The sequence below is a fragment of the Pipistrellus hanaki genome, assembly GCF_964339955.1.
Source record: "Pipistrellus hanaki genome assembly, chromosome: 2".
Lineage (NCBI taxonomy): Eukaryota > Metazoa > Chordata > Mammalia > Chiroptera > Vespertilionidae > Pipistrellus > Pipistrellus hanaki.
In genome coordinates, this window is record NC_140504.1 from 74685472 (window position 1) to 74699373 (window position 13902).

Genomic DNA, 13902 nt, shown 5'->3' on the forward strand with positions numbered 1-13902 from the left:
CCCCAATTGATTAATGGAGCATCTTTTTCACTACAGATGACAAATGATAAATCAAGCATTATAATAAGTCTATATGTAACGCATGCACTATCAGCTAAAGCTTATCAAGATGTTCCAAATGCACGAATACAAGGAGTTAAGGTAACTTATAATTACAGAAAGATAGAGCTTGTAAGGAAGCTTGGAGGCCATTGAATCTAATCCTTGTATTTTAAAGTTTGTTTTAATTGAGATCCAAAGGGAACAAATCCACCACCCATTATCACACTATTTACACATAGTATAAGCCCATCCCAGACACATACACATGTATCTTACCTTTCTGATGATGTCTTAGAAGTGACAGGACGCCCACGAACACCTTTTTTACTTTTACAGTCTAGAGAAAGGACGTTGTTTCTTCGGCTTCTTTCCCACTATGGAAAAAAAAATGGAGTTTAGTAATAAACATAGCAATCCTATATAATAAAACCCTAAAATGCACATCGACCCAACAGCTGAACAACCAGTTGCTATGATGTACACTGACCACCATGGCGCAGATGCTCAATGCAGGAGCTGCCCCCTGGTGGTCAGTGTGCTCCCACAGGGGGAGTGCTGCTCAGCCAGAAGCTGGGCTCATGGCTGGCAAGTGCAGCGGCTGTGGCAGGAGACTCTCCAGCCTATCCTGCAGGCAGACAGTAAGGATTGAGGGGCACTGAAACCGGTTTGGCTCACTGGTAGAGCATTGGTCTGTGGACTGAAGGATCCCAGGTTCGATTCCGATCAAGGTATGTACATTGGTTGCGGGCACATCCCCAATGGGGGATGTGCAGGAGGCAGCTGGTGGATGTTTCTCTCTCATCGACGTTTCTAGCTCTCTATCCCTTTCTCCTCCTCTCTGTAAAAAATCAACAAAATATATTTTTTTAAAGGATTGAGGGGTCCCAGACTGCAAGGGGGCACAGGGTGGGCTGAGTGACCCTCCTCCTCCAGTGCATAAATTCATGGACTGGGCCTCTAGTATGATAATAAAAAGTCATTTAAATGTTAGTTTTATTTAGAAGTTCAAAATAAACAGTCAAATTCATAGCTGTTCACAAAGAGATGAAAATGCAATCTATAAAACAATTGGCTCTTTTGCTAGTAGAGAAATATAAATCCACCAAAAAGTAGTAGAAATAAATGTTAACAAGTTCAAAGTAGCTTTAGTTAGAAAATCAACATTTTGAAATTCTAGAGCTTATATAACTATGAAAATTTCTGCCTTTGTCTAAAGGAAATAATAAAATTATTACATGGGAAGTTAAATAGTGCCTATGATTCTGAATTACCTGAGATTATAACATTTGGAAGGGATTAAAATTGTTTTCCTATGAATTGCTGCATGGAAATTTTTAAGGAAGAATCTATATCTTATTGACAGAAGTAGGGTGTTTTTTTTTTAAGAGAATTACTTTATTTTAATTTTTTAATTGACTTCATAGATGAAGGGAGAGGAAGAGATAGAAACATCAATGATGAGAATCAATGATCGGCTGACTCTTGCATTACCCACACTGGGGATCAAGCCTGCAACCCACGCATGGAATTGAACTGCAACCTCCAGGTTCAAAGGCTGATGCTCAACTACAGAGCTACTCTGACTTGGCCTGAGTTTAGATTTAATCTTACCATAAATAGCCGGGACCGGTTTGGCTCAATGGATAGAGCGTCGGCTTGGGGACTGAAAGGTCCCGGGTTCGATTCCGGTCAAGGGCATGTACCTTGGTTGCGGGCATATCCCCAGTAGGGGGTGTGCAAGAGGCAGCTGATCGATGACTCTCTCTCATCGATGTTTCTGACTCTCTATCTCTCTCCCTTCCTCTCTGTACAAAATCAATAAAATATATAAAATAATCTTACCATAAATAAAAGTTGAAAATGATTTATTTAAGCTGAAACCGGTTTGGCTCAGTGGATAGAGCATTGGTCTGTGGACTGAAAGGTCCTAGGTTTGATTCTGGTCAAGGGCATGTACCTTGGTTGCGGGCACATCCCTGGTGGGGGGTGTGCAAGAGGCAGCTGGTCGATGTTTCTCTCTAATTGATGTTTCTAGTTTTCCATCCCTCTCCCTTCCTCTCTGTGGAAAATCAATAAAATATATTTTTTTAATTATTTATTTAATATACAGTGTGAATCTAGACAAATTATTTATCTTATTTCTATGCATTAGTCTCCTGTTTGAAAGCAAATGTAATAGTAGCTTATCTCAAAATGATGCAAAATGATTATATATATAGTAAATTTAAAACACTCTCTTCCCTGAAGAGATATTTGTACAGCCATATTCATAACAGCATTGTTCACAACAGCTAAAAGGTGGAAGCAAATCAACTATGTCCCATCAATAGATGAATTGATAATCAAAATGTAGTCTACACATACAATGAAATATTATTTGCCATTGAAAAGAAAGGAAATTCTGACGTTACAACATGGATGAAACTTGATGACTATAAAATAATAGAAAAAAAAACATTTTGGTCTCTGCCCCCAGCTCTTGGCATAGAGCTTCTAAAGACCCTTGAAAATTGCCTAAGCAATAAGAGAACAAAGTGCATAGTGCACGTCAGCAACAACAAAACTTTTTTTATTTTCCAAAAATACAATATATATACACTTGTATTCCACAATAAATTCAATATACTACAACATAAAATAAAATATATAGCCGAAACCGGTTTGGGTCAGCGGTAGAGCATCGGTCTGCGGACTGAAAGGTCCCAGGTTCGATTCCGGCCAAGGGCATGTACGTTGGTTGCGGGCACATCCCCAATAGGGGGTATGCAAGAGACAACTGATCGATGTTTCTCTCTCATTGACGTTTCTAGCTCTATCTCTCTCCCTTCCTCTCTGTGAAAAATCAATAAAATATATTAAAGATAATAATAAAAAATAATAAAATAAAATATATAAATGCAGAGAGACAAAATTTTCTTAAAATAATAGTTTTTGCCCAGTTGAAGTGGCTCAATTTGTTTAGCGTAGTCCTTCACACCAAAAGGTTGCAGTTCAATTCCAAATCAGGGCATATACCTGGGTTGCAGGTTCAATCCCCAGTCAGGGCACGTACAGAGGCAACCAATCAATGTTTCTCTCTCACATTGATGTTTCTGTTTCTCTCTCTCTCTCTCTCTCTCTCTCTCTCTCTCTCTCTCTCTCTCTCTCTCTCTTCCTCTCTCTTCCCCTTTCTAAGTATGTCCTAGGGTAGGAATTTAAAGGATAATAATAATTTTTATCTTCCTATTAAATTGACAACAATCTTACTGTATGTTAACACCCCGTGCTAGTCAGTTTGTAGAAAATAGGAACTCTCATTGGTGGCAATATAAATTAGTGTAAATTGTCTGTGTGACAATTTTACAATTTATTAAAGTTTAATATAAAAATTCCTTAGATCCAGTAATCCCACTTAAAAATGGTTCCCTATATATGAAAAATGATGATCACTGCAACATTGTCTTTATTAATAAAACTGGAAAGAAAAAAAAACATCAAGTGGGGAGGGTGCAGGAGGCAGCCAATCCATGTCTTTCTCTCATCGATGTTTCTATCTATCCCTCTTCCTCTCTCTCTAAAATCAATTTTTAAAAAACATATTTAAAAAATTTGTTCCACTCTCCAGCTCTCCCAACAAAAGGACTTTTTTAAAACTGAAAATAATTTGTGTGAGGCAAGAGCAAAAATAATACATAAAAAGGTATATCTCATTATGAGAATCTGCAATAATGCTTAATACTGATAAAATTAAAGTTCCAATTTATAATCAAAATATCTTTTGGAAAAACAACTGTGTTACCGTTTAAGATAAACCCTCTCAAATCTATAAAATGAGAATAAAAGAGCGTCTGATTCTAATAAGCTGAATGTTCTCATATATTTAAAATAATTTCTTTTACAATGATATTTGCATCTGATGAAGAAAAATAATGCATAATAAGGTGTATTTATATTTAAACGAAAGACCTTAACCTCAAAGCATCAGTTCAACATATACCTGAAATAAACTAATTTAAAACCTACAAATAAATAACAAAACAAAAAAAATACAAAAGGACATATAAGAAAATAAAAAATTCAGTTTCCCTAAAATGTTTTAAAGACACCAATAACACTATATACTTAGAAGAACTAAGTTTTTATTTACCCCCTGCAAAGGGAGATCCCACCGTTCTGAGCTTCTGAGTTTGGACAGTGGTGATTTCACACGAACATCTTCTGGTTTTGCATCTAATATCTTTGTTATCTGAAACCAGAATGAGAAAATAATCAATTTAATTAAAATATAAATAAAAGCCGGATTAGCCGGGACCTGTTTGGCTCAATGGATAAGCGTCGGCTTGGGGACTGAAGGGTCCCGGGTTCGATTCCGGTCAAGGGCATGTACCTTGGTTGCGGGCATATCCCCAGTAGGGGGTGTGCAAGAGGCGGCTGGTCGATGACTCTCTCTCATGGATGTTTCTAACTCTCTATCTCTCTCCCTTCCTCTCTGTACAAAACCAATAAAATATATTAAAAAAAAAAAAAAAAAAAAGCTGGATTAGCTAACAGAACCATTATCCTGCATTAATATTTTGCTATTAGTTGTAAAGAGTTTTAAACTAGTCCTTAATTTATATGCAGTTAAATATAATTTTATTTTTAAAAACCTCTCATTCAATATAAATGAAGTATCATAATAGCTCCATAAATATTCTCTTACCTATAGTCTCTTCCCCTTCTAATCTTCCAAAGGTTATCCTCATAGTTCTCTAATACACCAATCCAAGAATGGCTACAATACTTAAAACTATAATAATGAAACCCGTTACTTATAAATAAAATTCTTAACAATCTAGGCTTTCACATCACTCACACATAAACACAACCATCTTCAAGCATATCTCAAGAACTTTGTATGAACTACTTCCTCAATCTAGAATTGGGAAGAGACTGAACATAAACTGTGCACCTATGGATGAGGACAATGGGGGGTGGGGAAAGGGCAGAGGGTGGGGTGGGAACCTGGTGGAGGAGAGCAAGGGGGGGGGGGGGGGAGGAACATTTGTAATAATATGAACAATAAAAATTTATTTTAAAAAAAAATTATGATCAACAAATGCACATATATCAACAAGTGAATTTAAAAATCAAGTGAATTAAAAATCTGAGAAACAGAATAAACTGGTGAATATAATAGAATCAGAGGCAAAAAAGAGGAATGGATTTATAATTATCAGGGGGAAAAGGGTGTGGGGGTGCAGGAAGAGACTGGACTAAAATCGTATACCTATGGATGAGGACAATGCAGGGGTGGGGGGGGTAAAGGGCAGAGGGTGGGGTGGGAACCAGGTGGAAGGGAGCTATGGGGGGGGAAAGGAGAAACAACTGTAATAATCTGAGCAATAAAGATTTATTAAATTTAAAATAATAATAAAATTTTAAAAAATAAAATATATCATTGGAATTTACATAAACTAAATCATGTATCTTGTGACTACACTGTAGTCCATTTGAGTATGGTTACCCTTAACAGTGACTTGTATCCTTTTAACCACTTCTCAAATGTCTTATTATATTTTCTATTTTAGAGGCTAAGCCACATTCTCTTCTCCTAAAAATTAACTGGAATGCTATTTGATTGTGGGCTGTCTCGTCTAAATATCAGAATGATTCATAATTTGACCCTAATCAAAGATTAGTCATGTCCAAAGATTTAAAAGCTATTATAGTAGGAGCACCTAAATATATTTTTTTTAAAAAGCTCCTGGAGATTTTTAAGGGAGAGATGGACAAGCAATACAGTCATAGTAGGGGACTTGACCACTCCACTGACATCATTAGATACATCTTCCAGACAAAAAAAAATTCAACAAGGAAACAGCTACTTTACATGGCATACTAGATCAGATGGATTTCATTAACATTTATAGAACATTTACCACAAAGCTACACAATATGCATTCTTCTCAAGTGCATACTATACATTCTCAAAGACAGACCACATGTTAGGACACAAAATAAGTCTCCACAAGTTCAAGAAGACTGAACTTATATCAAGCATCTTCTTGGATCACAATGGCATAAAACTAGAAATCAGCAATAAAAGCACTGAAAAACATTAAACATGGGGAAGCTAAACAACATGTTACTAAACAATGAATGTGTTAACAATGAAATCAAGGAAGAAATCAAAGATAACTTTAAAAACATGAAAATGACCACCGTCCTCAGTCCACACATCCAGCGAGAAATGAGGCAGACATAAGTTGAAGTACATCCATGACCTGGAGTGAGACCAAACATGAGTTTTGAAGACTGGGCCTTGTGAAATTATCAGCTAGGACACGGCTAACTTCTGACACTGCTGCAGCCAAGAGATCATGGACACCTGCCAGCCAAGGTTACAAGCCCTACACTCACTCAAGGAACACCACCTCTAGAGAGCATTGCCACCTCCTCCTGTGACCAGGCCTCATGGTCCCTCTGACAGAGAGCAAGGATCTCTCGGCTCTAAATCAGTGGTTCTCAACCTTTCTAATACCTCGACCCTTTAATAGAGTTCCTCATGTTGTGACCCCCAATCATAAAATTATTTTCGTTGCTACTTCATAACTGTAATTTTCCTACTGTTAATGAATGCTAATGTAAATATCTGTGTTTTCCGATGGTCTTAGGCGATCCTGCTAGCAGTTCCCAACCTTTGGGTAACGACCACTGCTGTAAAGCCATATGTAAAAACATATGTAAGAATTTTTTTCATAAAAACTACGTAACTTAATTTTCACAATATCCTGTTATACATAATCCTATATAATAAAAGCCTCGCATGCTAAGTGTCCAACAGTTCGTTCGACCATTCAATAAGTCGCTATGACGCTCACAAACCGGTAGGTTAGCTTGCTGTTGGGGTCTGGCTAAACAGGATTAGGCAAGACAGGCCGGACATCCCCTGGAGCCCTCCCGTGGTACCTCCCTGGCCTAATTGTGCACCAGTGGGGTCCCCTGGCCTGGCCTGCACCTTCTCACAATCTGGGATCCCTCAGGGGATGTCAGAGAGCCAGTTTCGGCCCGATCCTACAAGTCATGATTGTGAGGAATTTCCAAGCACCAGGTTTCTACTTATTTTTTCTTAATATATTTTATTGATATTTTACAGAGAGGAGGAAGGGAGAGAGATAGTGTCAGAAACGTCGATGAGAGAGAAACATCAACCAGCCGCCTCTTGCACACCCCCTACCGGGGATGTGCCCGCAACCAATGCACATGCCCTTGACCGGAATCGAACCTGGGACCTTTCAGTCCGCAGACTGACACTCTACCACTGAGCCAAACCGGTTTCAGCCAGGTTCCTACTTATTAATAATGAACTACAACATTCGATAATGACAGATTACTATAATCATGTTGCATTCATTTCCCTTATGCACCTTACATGCAAGCATACCATTTCTCTTCACTAATACTAGCAGTGAATATTTTAGTAGCTGAGTGCCACATCATTAGTCTTGTACTGACCTGTTTGGTATGTGCAAGAGGAAACATTTCGTTTTCGGAGAACAAGAAAAATAGATTCACATTATACTTATTAATTTGTGCAGTTATTCAGTGTCTGGTAAGAAAATATATTAATTTTTATTAAAATGTTCTATTATTTTATGTTAACGACTACTCACCTATTTCAACCCTTTGTATCCAGCATGTCTCTATCAAAATAAACCTTCGTTTCTATGAAAATTGAAGCTTTTCTTTTGTGGCCCACATAAACTCAAACCTTGCTTATTTGGCCAGTGTTAGCCTCTAAGTTTGACTTGCTTGCTCTAAAGGTTACCGCAGTAGTTCCCCATGGCAAATGTCTTACTCTTACTGAGTATTCTAGTTATTGTCTTTCAGTATCTAATAACTACAATATTAATTGTTCTGATAACGTCACCTTCCCTTATAGTAATAGACATACTAAGCTGCTGGCTGGTTGGTTTATGTCACATAAACTATTTATCCCTGCTAACAGCACCAGGGGCCCTGTTCCTTAGGATGACTGACTGTCTTTATGCCTCAGAAACATCACAGGGTCTGAACAAAAAGAGACTTTCTCAAGGCCATGGCACCGGACTGCAATGACGATCTCCACCTGTGGAGCTCCTGCTGACTATACTGCTTTGTTAACCTGGCATTGCTAGGCTCCCTTAATGTAGAAGTGAGCGGCTGGCTTGTAGGTGGTAAAAGCCCTTCATGCCACATCCAGGACCATACATGGGATAAGTCAAGAGCTGAGCCAGGTCAGAGGCTATTCTAGAAAATCAGGCAGCAACAGATTATTTGCTGCTGCAGCATAACCACAATTGTGAGGAATTTAAAGGAATGTGCTGTTTTAATATTTCTGACAATTCTCAGTTGATAGAAAACATATCTAAGATCCTGCACTTGGTGAATTCCAACCCTGGGAACTGCTTTCAAGGCAGAAGCAGATGTAGCCCAGCAGGATGAGACTTTTCATCTGCAAATAATTTTATAGATATAAGTTGATAGAAATAGCAGTGTGGGAATGTTAGGGGCAAAAACAGAATATTGGGGACAAGCTATGATTATAAGAAATATTAATCATGCTCTGTTAACCATGATTGCCTTATGTTGGTTAAAGAAAGGGCATTCTGACCTGGCTGACACTTGTAAGCCCCCACGATTTGGGAGTCAATCTTGGAACCATTCTCATTCAAGAACTGCCTACTATGAAAACACTAGAGGCCCAATGCACAAAATTCGTGCAAAAATAGGCCTTCCTTCCCCAGCTCTGGCACCGGCTTCCCTCTGGCACCCAGGACCCAGATTTTCCTTGCAGCCGCGGCTTCGTCCAGAAGATCATCTGGAAGGACGTCTGGAAAGACATCCAGTCTAATTAGCCTATTATGCTTTTATTATGAAAATATTAACCATCTTGTTGCCCAAACAATGGAGTCCTACCCCATTCTACTTCCCCATGCCTGTAATCCCTACTTCTCCATGTTATCCTTGTCCTACCCTACATAAGTAGCTGACTTATGGAGGATTACAGAGCAAATTTTTTTAAAACTCGTTTTTATTGATTTCAAAGAGGAAGGGAAAGGGAGAAAAGGATAGAAACATCAATGATGAGAAAGAACCATTGATTGGCTGCCTCCTGCAATCTGGCATGTGCCCTTGACCAGAATTGAACCTGGGAACTATCAGTCTGCAGGCCTGCACTGTATCCACTCAGCCAAACAGGCTAGGGCTGCAGAGCAGATTTTTGTGGATGACCTGCTGCTCTCCCATACTGCTGGCAGTATTGGAATAAACACGCATGCATTTAAGATTTTTTTTAAAAATGAAAATGAGAAAACAAACCAAAATCTGTGGAACACAGGGTAAAAGCAGTCCTAAAACGGAAATTCATAGCATTCCAAGCCTATCTCAATAAACAAGAAAAAGCTCAAATGAACAGTCTAACTTTTCACTTATAGGAACCTGAAAAAGAACAACAAAGTTGTTCTGGGTTAAAAGCCCAGAGTTTAAGTAGAAAGAAGGAAATAATAAATATCAGAGCAGAAATAAATGAAGCAAAATCTAAAAGAAACAATCCAAAAGGTCAATGAAACCAAGAGTTGGTTCTTTGAAAAGATAAAAAATTGATAAACCATTAGCCAGACTCATCAAGAAACAAACAGAGAACCCACAAAGTAACAAGTGACATCACAGAAATACAAAGGATTGTAAGTAAATACTATGAACAACTATATGCCAACAAATTGGACAACCTTGATGAAATGCAAAAAAACCCACGTACAGAAAAAAAATATGGAAGAATATATACAAATATCTTTATTAGTGATTATCTCTGAAAGTTAAGAAGTGATTTTTATTTTCATTTTTTTGTTTTCTTAAGTTTCCAAATCCATCCAGTTATTAAAGGCAAAGAAAAGAAAAAACATTTAAAGCTCCAGAAAAATCTATCTTTCAGCTTCCTTGTCAATATAATTAAGTCTCTCACTCTAATACTGTATATGAATGACAAGTAGATTTTGGGTACAACTAACTACTGTCAATTTTTTCTATACTCAATTTTTTCTTAATCATTAGCCAGTCAAAAATATGTAAGCCTTTTTGCAAGAATCTAACCTTTTCTTAGACAAATTTTAATCATAGTCTCAACTGTGCACAATTAACAAAGATTCCAAGGTATTAATGATTCAACAAAGCATATTATACAATTCCATTACAAGAATCAAAATGAACTTCTAATATGTATTTTTTTTTAAATATATTTTATTGATTTTACAGAGAGGAATTGAGAGGGACAGAGAGTTAGAAACGTTGATGAGAGAGAAACATCAACCAGCTGCCTCTTGCACACCCCCCACTGGGGATGTGCCCGCAACCTAGGTACATGCCCTTGACCGGAATCGAACCCGGGACCTTTCAGTCCACAGGCCGACGCTCTATCCACTGAGCCAAACCGGTCCCGGCTAATATGTATTTTTAATAGTCTCATTATACTTTAAAGATTGAAATTTAATCTTCTAAGGCAAAATGGGTTCTAAATGCCTTTCCCTTCAAATATTATTTACATTGATAGAACTCTAATAACTTCCCAAAAACAAAGTTCAAGAACCTTTATTTTTATTTATTAATATTCAGATGTAAAACTACACAAGCCATTTAGCAAGTCAATGCATAGTTATTTTGAGGCTCATTTCAAACTTAATTCATTTTAATACATCCTCAAAAAGAGAATGCTCTCAAAAGCAGGTAACCCAGGAAAAAAATATATGCTGGATTATATTGAAACTAACACATTGTTAACACATACTTTTTTTTATTATTGATTTGAGAGATGAGAAACATCAATTTGTTGTCCCATTTACTTATACATTCATTCATGCTTTTTGTATGTGCCCTAACAAGAGATCCACCCCACTACCTTGGCGTTTTGTGACAACACTATAACCAACTGAACTCCTGGCCACTGGCTAACATATACTCTTCAAACTATTCAGGCTGAACTGGTCTTGGCCATGTTCTAAATATAGAACTTGAGAATCTTAATCACATAGTTGCTCAGATACTACATAAATATAAATCTATTCTTTGACGAAAATTGGAGGTCCGCCCACAGATACAGCTATGACTTACCAAGGAAAAATTTAAGTCTTGTTTTCAGTGTTCAAAATAAAATATCAAGGGGTGTAGGGGGATGGGTGGAGGTAGAAGACAGCATAGAGGGGATAAATGGTGATGGGGGAAAAAATTAAACTAAATTTGTTTTCAAAATGGAGCATCAAGTTTCTCGTGTACAAATCCAAAGACTACGGATTTCTCATTATCAGAATTTAAAGTATTCATACTCTTTTTTTTTTTTAATATATTTTACTGATTTTTTACAGAGAGGAAGGGAGAGAGATAGAGAGCTAGAAATGTCGATGAGAGAGAAACATCAACCAGCTGCCGCTTGCACACCCCCTACTGGGGATGTGCCCGCAACCAATGTACATGCCCTTGACCGGAATCGAACCTGGGACCCTTCAGTCCGCAGACCGACGCTCTACCACTGAGCCAAACTGGTTTTGGCTAAAGTATTCATACTCTTACTCCACATCTATCCAGAGATCACTTTTTTTTTTTTAAATATATCTTTATTGATTTTTTTACCGAGAGGAAGGGAGAGAGATAGAGAGCTAGAAACGTCGATGAGAGAGAAACATTGACCAGCTGCCTCTTGCACACCCCCTACCAGAGATGTGCCCGCAACCAACGTACATGCCCCTGACCGGAATCGAACCTGGGACCTTTCAGTCCACAGACCGACGCTCTACCACTGAGCCAAACCAGTTTCGGCTATCCAGAGATCACTCTTGAATCAATCTACATCCAGCTTCCATCTAAAGGCCAAAAATAATTTAGTAATGATATTCCAAAGATTTAGTGACAAGAATGATTGCATCACTATTTATAATTTTTTTTAATTTGAAAACATCTTAAATTTTAACAACAGGATATTGGTTAAATTAACTGTAATAGACTCATATAAGGGAATGTAAGGCAGTCATTAAAAATGTTTACAACTGTGCCTGAGGGGAAAATAGTCCTATATGTACATCCACATTTGGCTGTTACAGAGACATGCAGGTAAACACTGGTTTTCCCTCAAAGTTTGTTCAGATTCTACAAATTTCAAATTAAGATGAGAAATTGGTCCTCCACAGACAACAAGCCCACTATAGTAAGGCTCCCATTTATAACTAAGATGGCCCAGATGAGGAACCTTTGATATTTCTAAATTAATCTTTGCACACACAATTAGAAAGAAGAAAAAAATGGCTATAAAGTTAGGCAGAATGAGTGGGAATAAAAACTATTAGCCGGGACCGGTTTGGCTCAATGGATAGAGCGTCGGCTTGGGGACTGAAGGGTCCCGGGTTCGATTCCGGTCAAGGGCATGTACCTTGGTTGCGGGCATATCCCCAGTAGGGGGTGTGCAAGAGGCAGCTGATCGATGACTCTCTCTCATCGATGTTTCTAACTCTCTATCTCTCTCCCTTTCTCTCTGGATAAAAATCAATAAAATATATTAAATAAATAAATAAAAAAAATAATAATAAAAATTAAAAAAAAACTATTAGAGCCCAGTTGGTATGACTCAGTGGTTAAGAGTTGACTTATGAACCAGGAGGTAATAGTACCTTCCCAGTAGGGGCATGCCTAGGTGGGGGGCTTGATCCCAAATAGAGGGCGTACAGGAGGCAGCCGATCAATGATTCTCACTGATGTTTCTATCTTCCTCTCCCTCTCCCTCTCTTTGAAATCAATAAAAATATATTTTTAAAAAATAAGTCCATGTTAAATAATTGGCATTTGTGTCTATGAAAATGTTTCTAGCCCTGGCCTGTATGTTTCTAACTCTCTATCTCTCTCCCTTCCTCTCGGTACAAAAATCAATAAAATATATATATTTTTTTAAATGTCCAAGCTAAAGAATGCTGATTACATGATTACGTTTTAGTTTTTTCTTTAGACTTGGAGGTTTTAAGGGTTAAAATCTCATATATATACATACAAGCACATACACTGAGTGGCCAGATTACTGTGACCACCCCATCAGTACTTCGTTGGGCCACCTTTTGCCTTCAGTACTGTGGTGATTCTCCTTGGCATGGACTCCACAAGATGTTGAAAGGTGATGTGAGGAATCTGACACCATGCCTGGTGAATAGCACTGTCCAGTTGTGTGAGATTTGATGGTTGTGGAACCAGCTACTTGATGGCTTTTAACTTTGTCCCACAAATGCTCAATGGGATTGAGATCTGGCCATAAGCAAGGTAGTCTCCCTCACGTTGTTGAATACGAGCACCTGCACAATACGAGCACCGTGGCATGGCGCATTGGAAGAAGCCATCTCCACTGGGATACGCCATCAACATGATAGGATGAACTTGATCAGCAATGATACTTAGGTATGTTATACTATTCAGATGTTGTTCCACACGAATTAAAGGGCTCAAATCATGCCAGGAAAACATGCCCCAAACCATAACACTGCCCCCATCAGCTTGAAGGGTTGTACTCATGCATGTGGGGTGCATGCTTTCATACTGTTTTCACCAAACTCTCACTCTGCCATCTGTATGATGCAACTGAATACATGATTCATCATACCACATGACTTTTTTCCAATGATTGACTGTCCAATCCTTGTGTTCCTGTGCGAATTGCAGACGTTTTATCTTGGTAACTGCAGACAGCAAAGGTGTTCAAACAGGCTTCGGCTTCCATATCTCATTCAATGCAGTGTACGGCTAATTTGCCAACAAACGTCAGGTGATCATAATAATCTGGCCACTCAGTGTACACACACACACACACACACACATATATGGCCCGGTGTACAA

The 13902-nt window shown here is 38.2% G+C and overlaps 1 protein-coding gene across 9 annotated transcripts in view; it reads right to left on the reverse strand.

The window, feature by feature from the left end:
- Window positions 1–13902, reverse strand: part of SENP7 (SUMO specific peptidase 7) — a 143378-nt gene that overhangs the window by 115267 nt on the left and 14209 nt on the right. For 8 of the 9 annotated variants that reach the window (XM_084875449.1, XM_084875450.1, XM_084875446.1 and 5 more), the window contains 2 exons: window positions 4169–4267; window positions 319–416 (listed from right to left, as the gene is read on the reverse strand). Coding sequence is in view for 7 of the 9 variants with exons in the window: in XM_084875450.1 (XP_084731576.1) it covers window positions 319–416; window positions 4169–4267 (197 nt within the window). In the remaining 2 variants the exon portion in view is untranslated. The remainder of the gene's footprint in view (window positions 1–318; window positions 417–4168; window positions 4268–13902) is intronic. The other variant, XM_084875444.1, reaches the window with a different exon arrangement.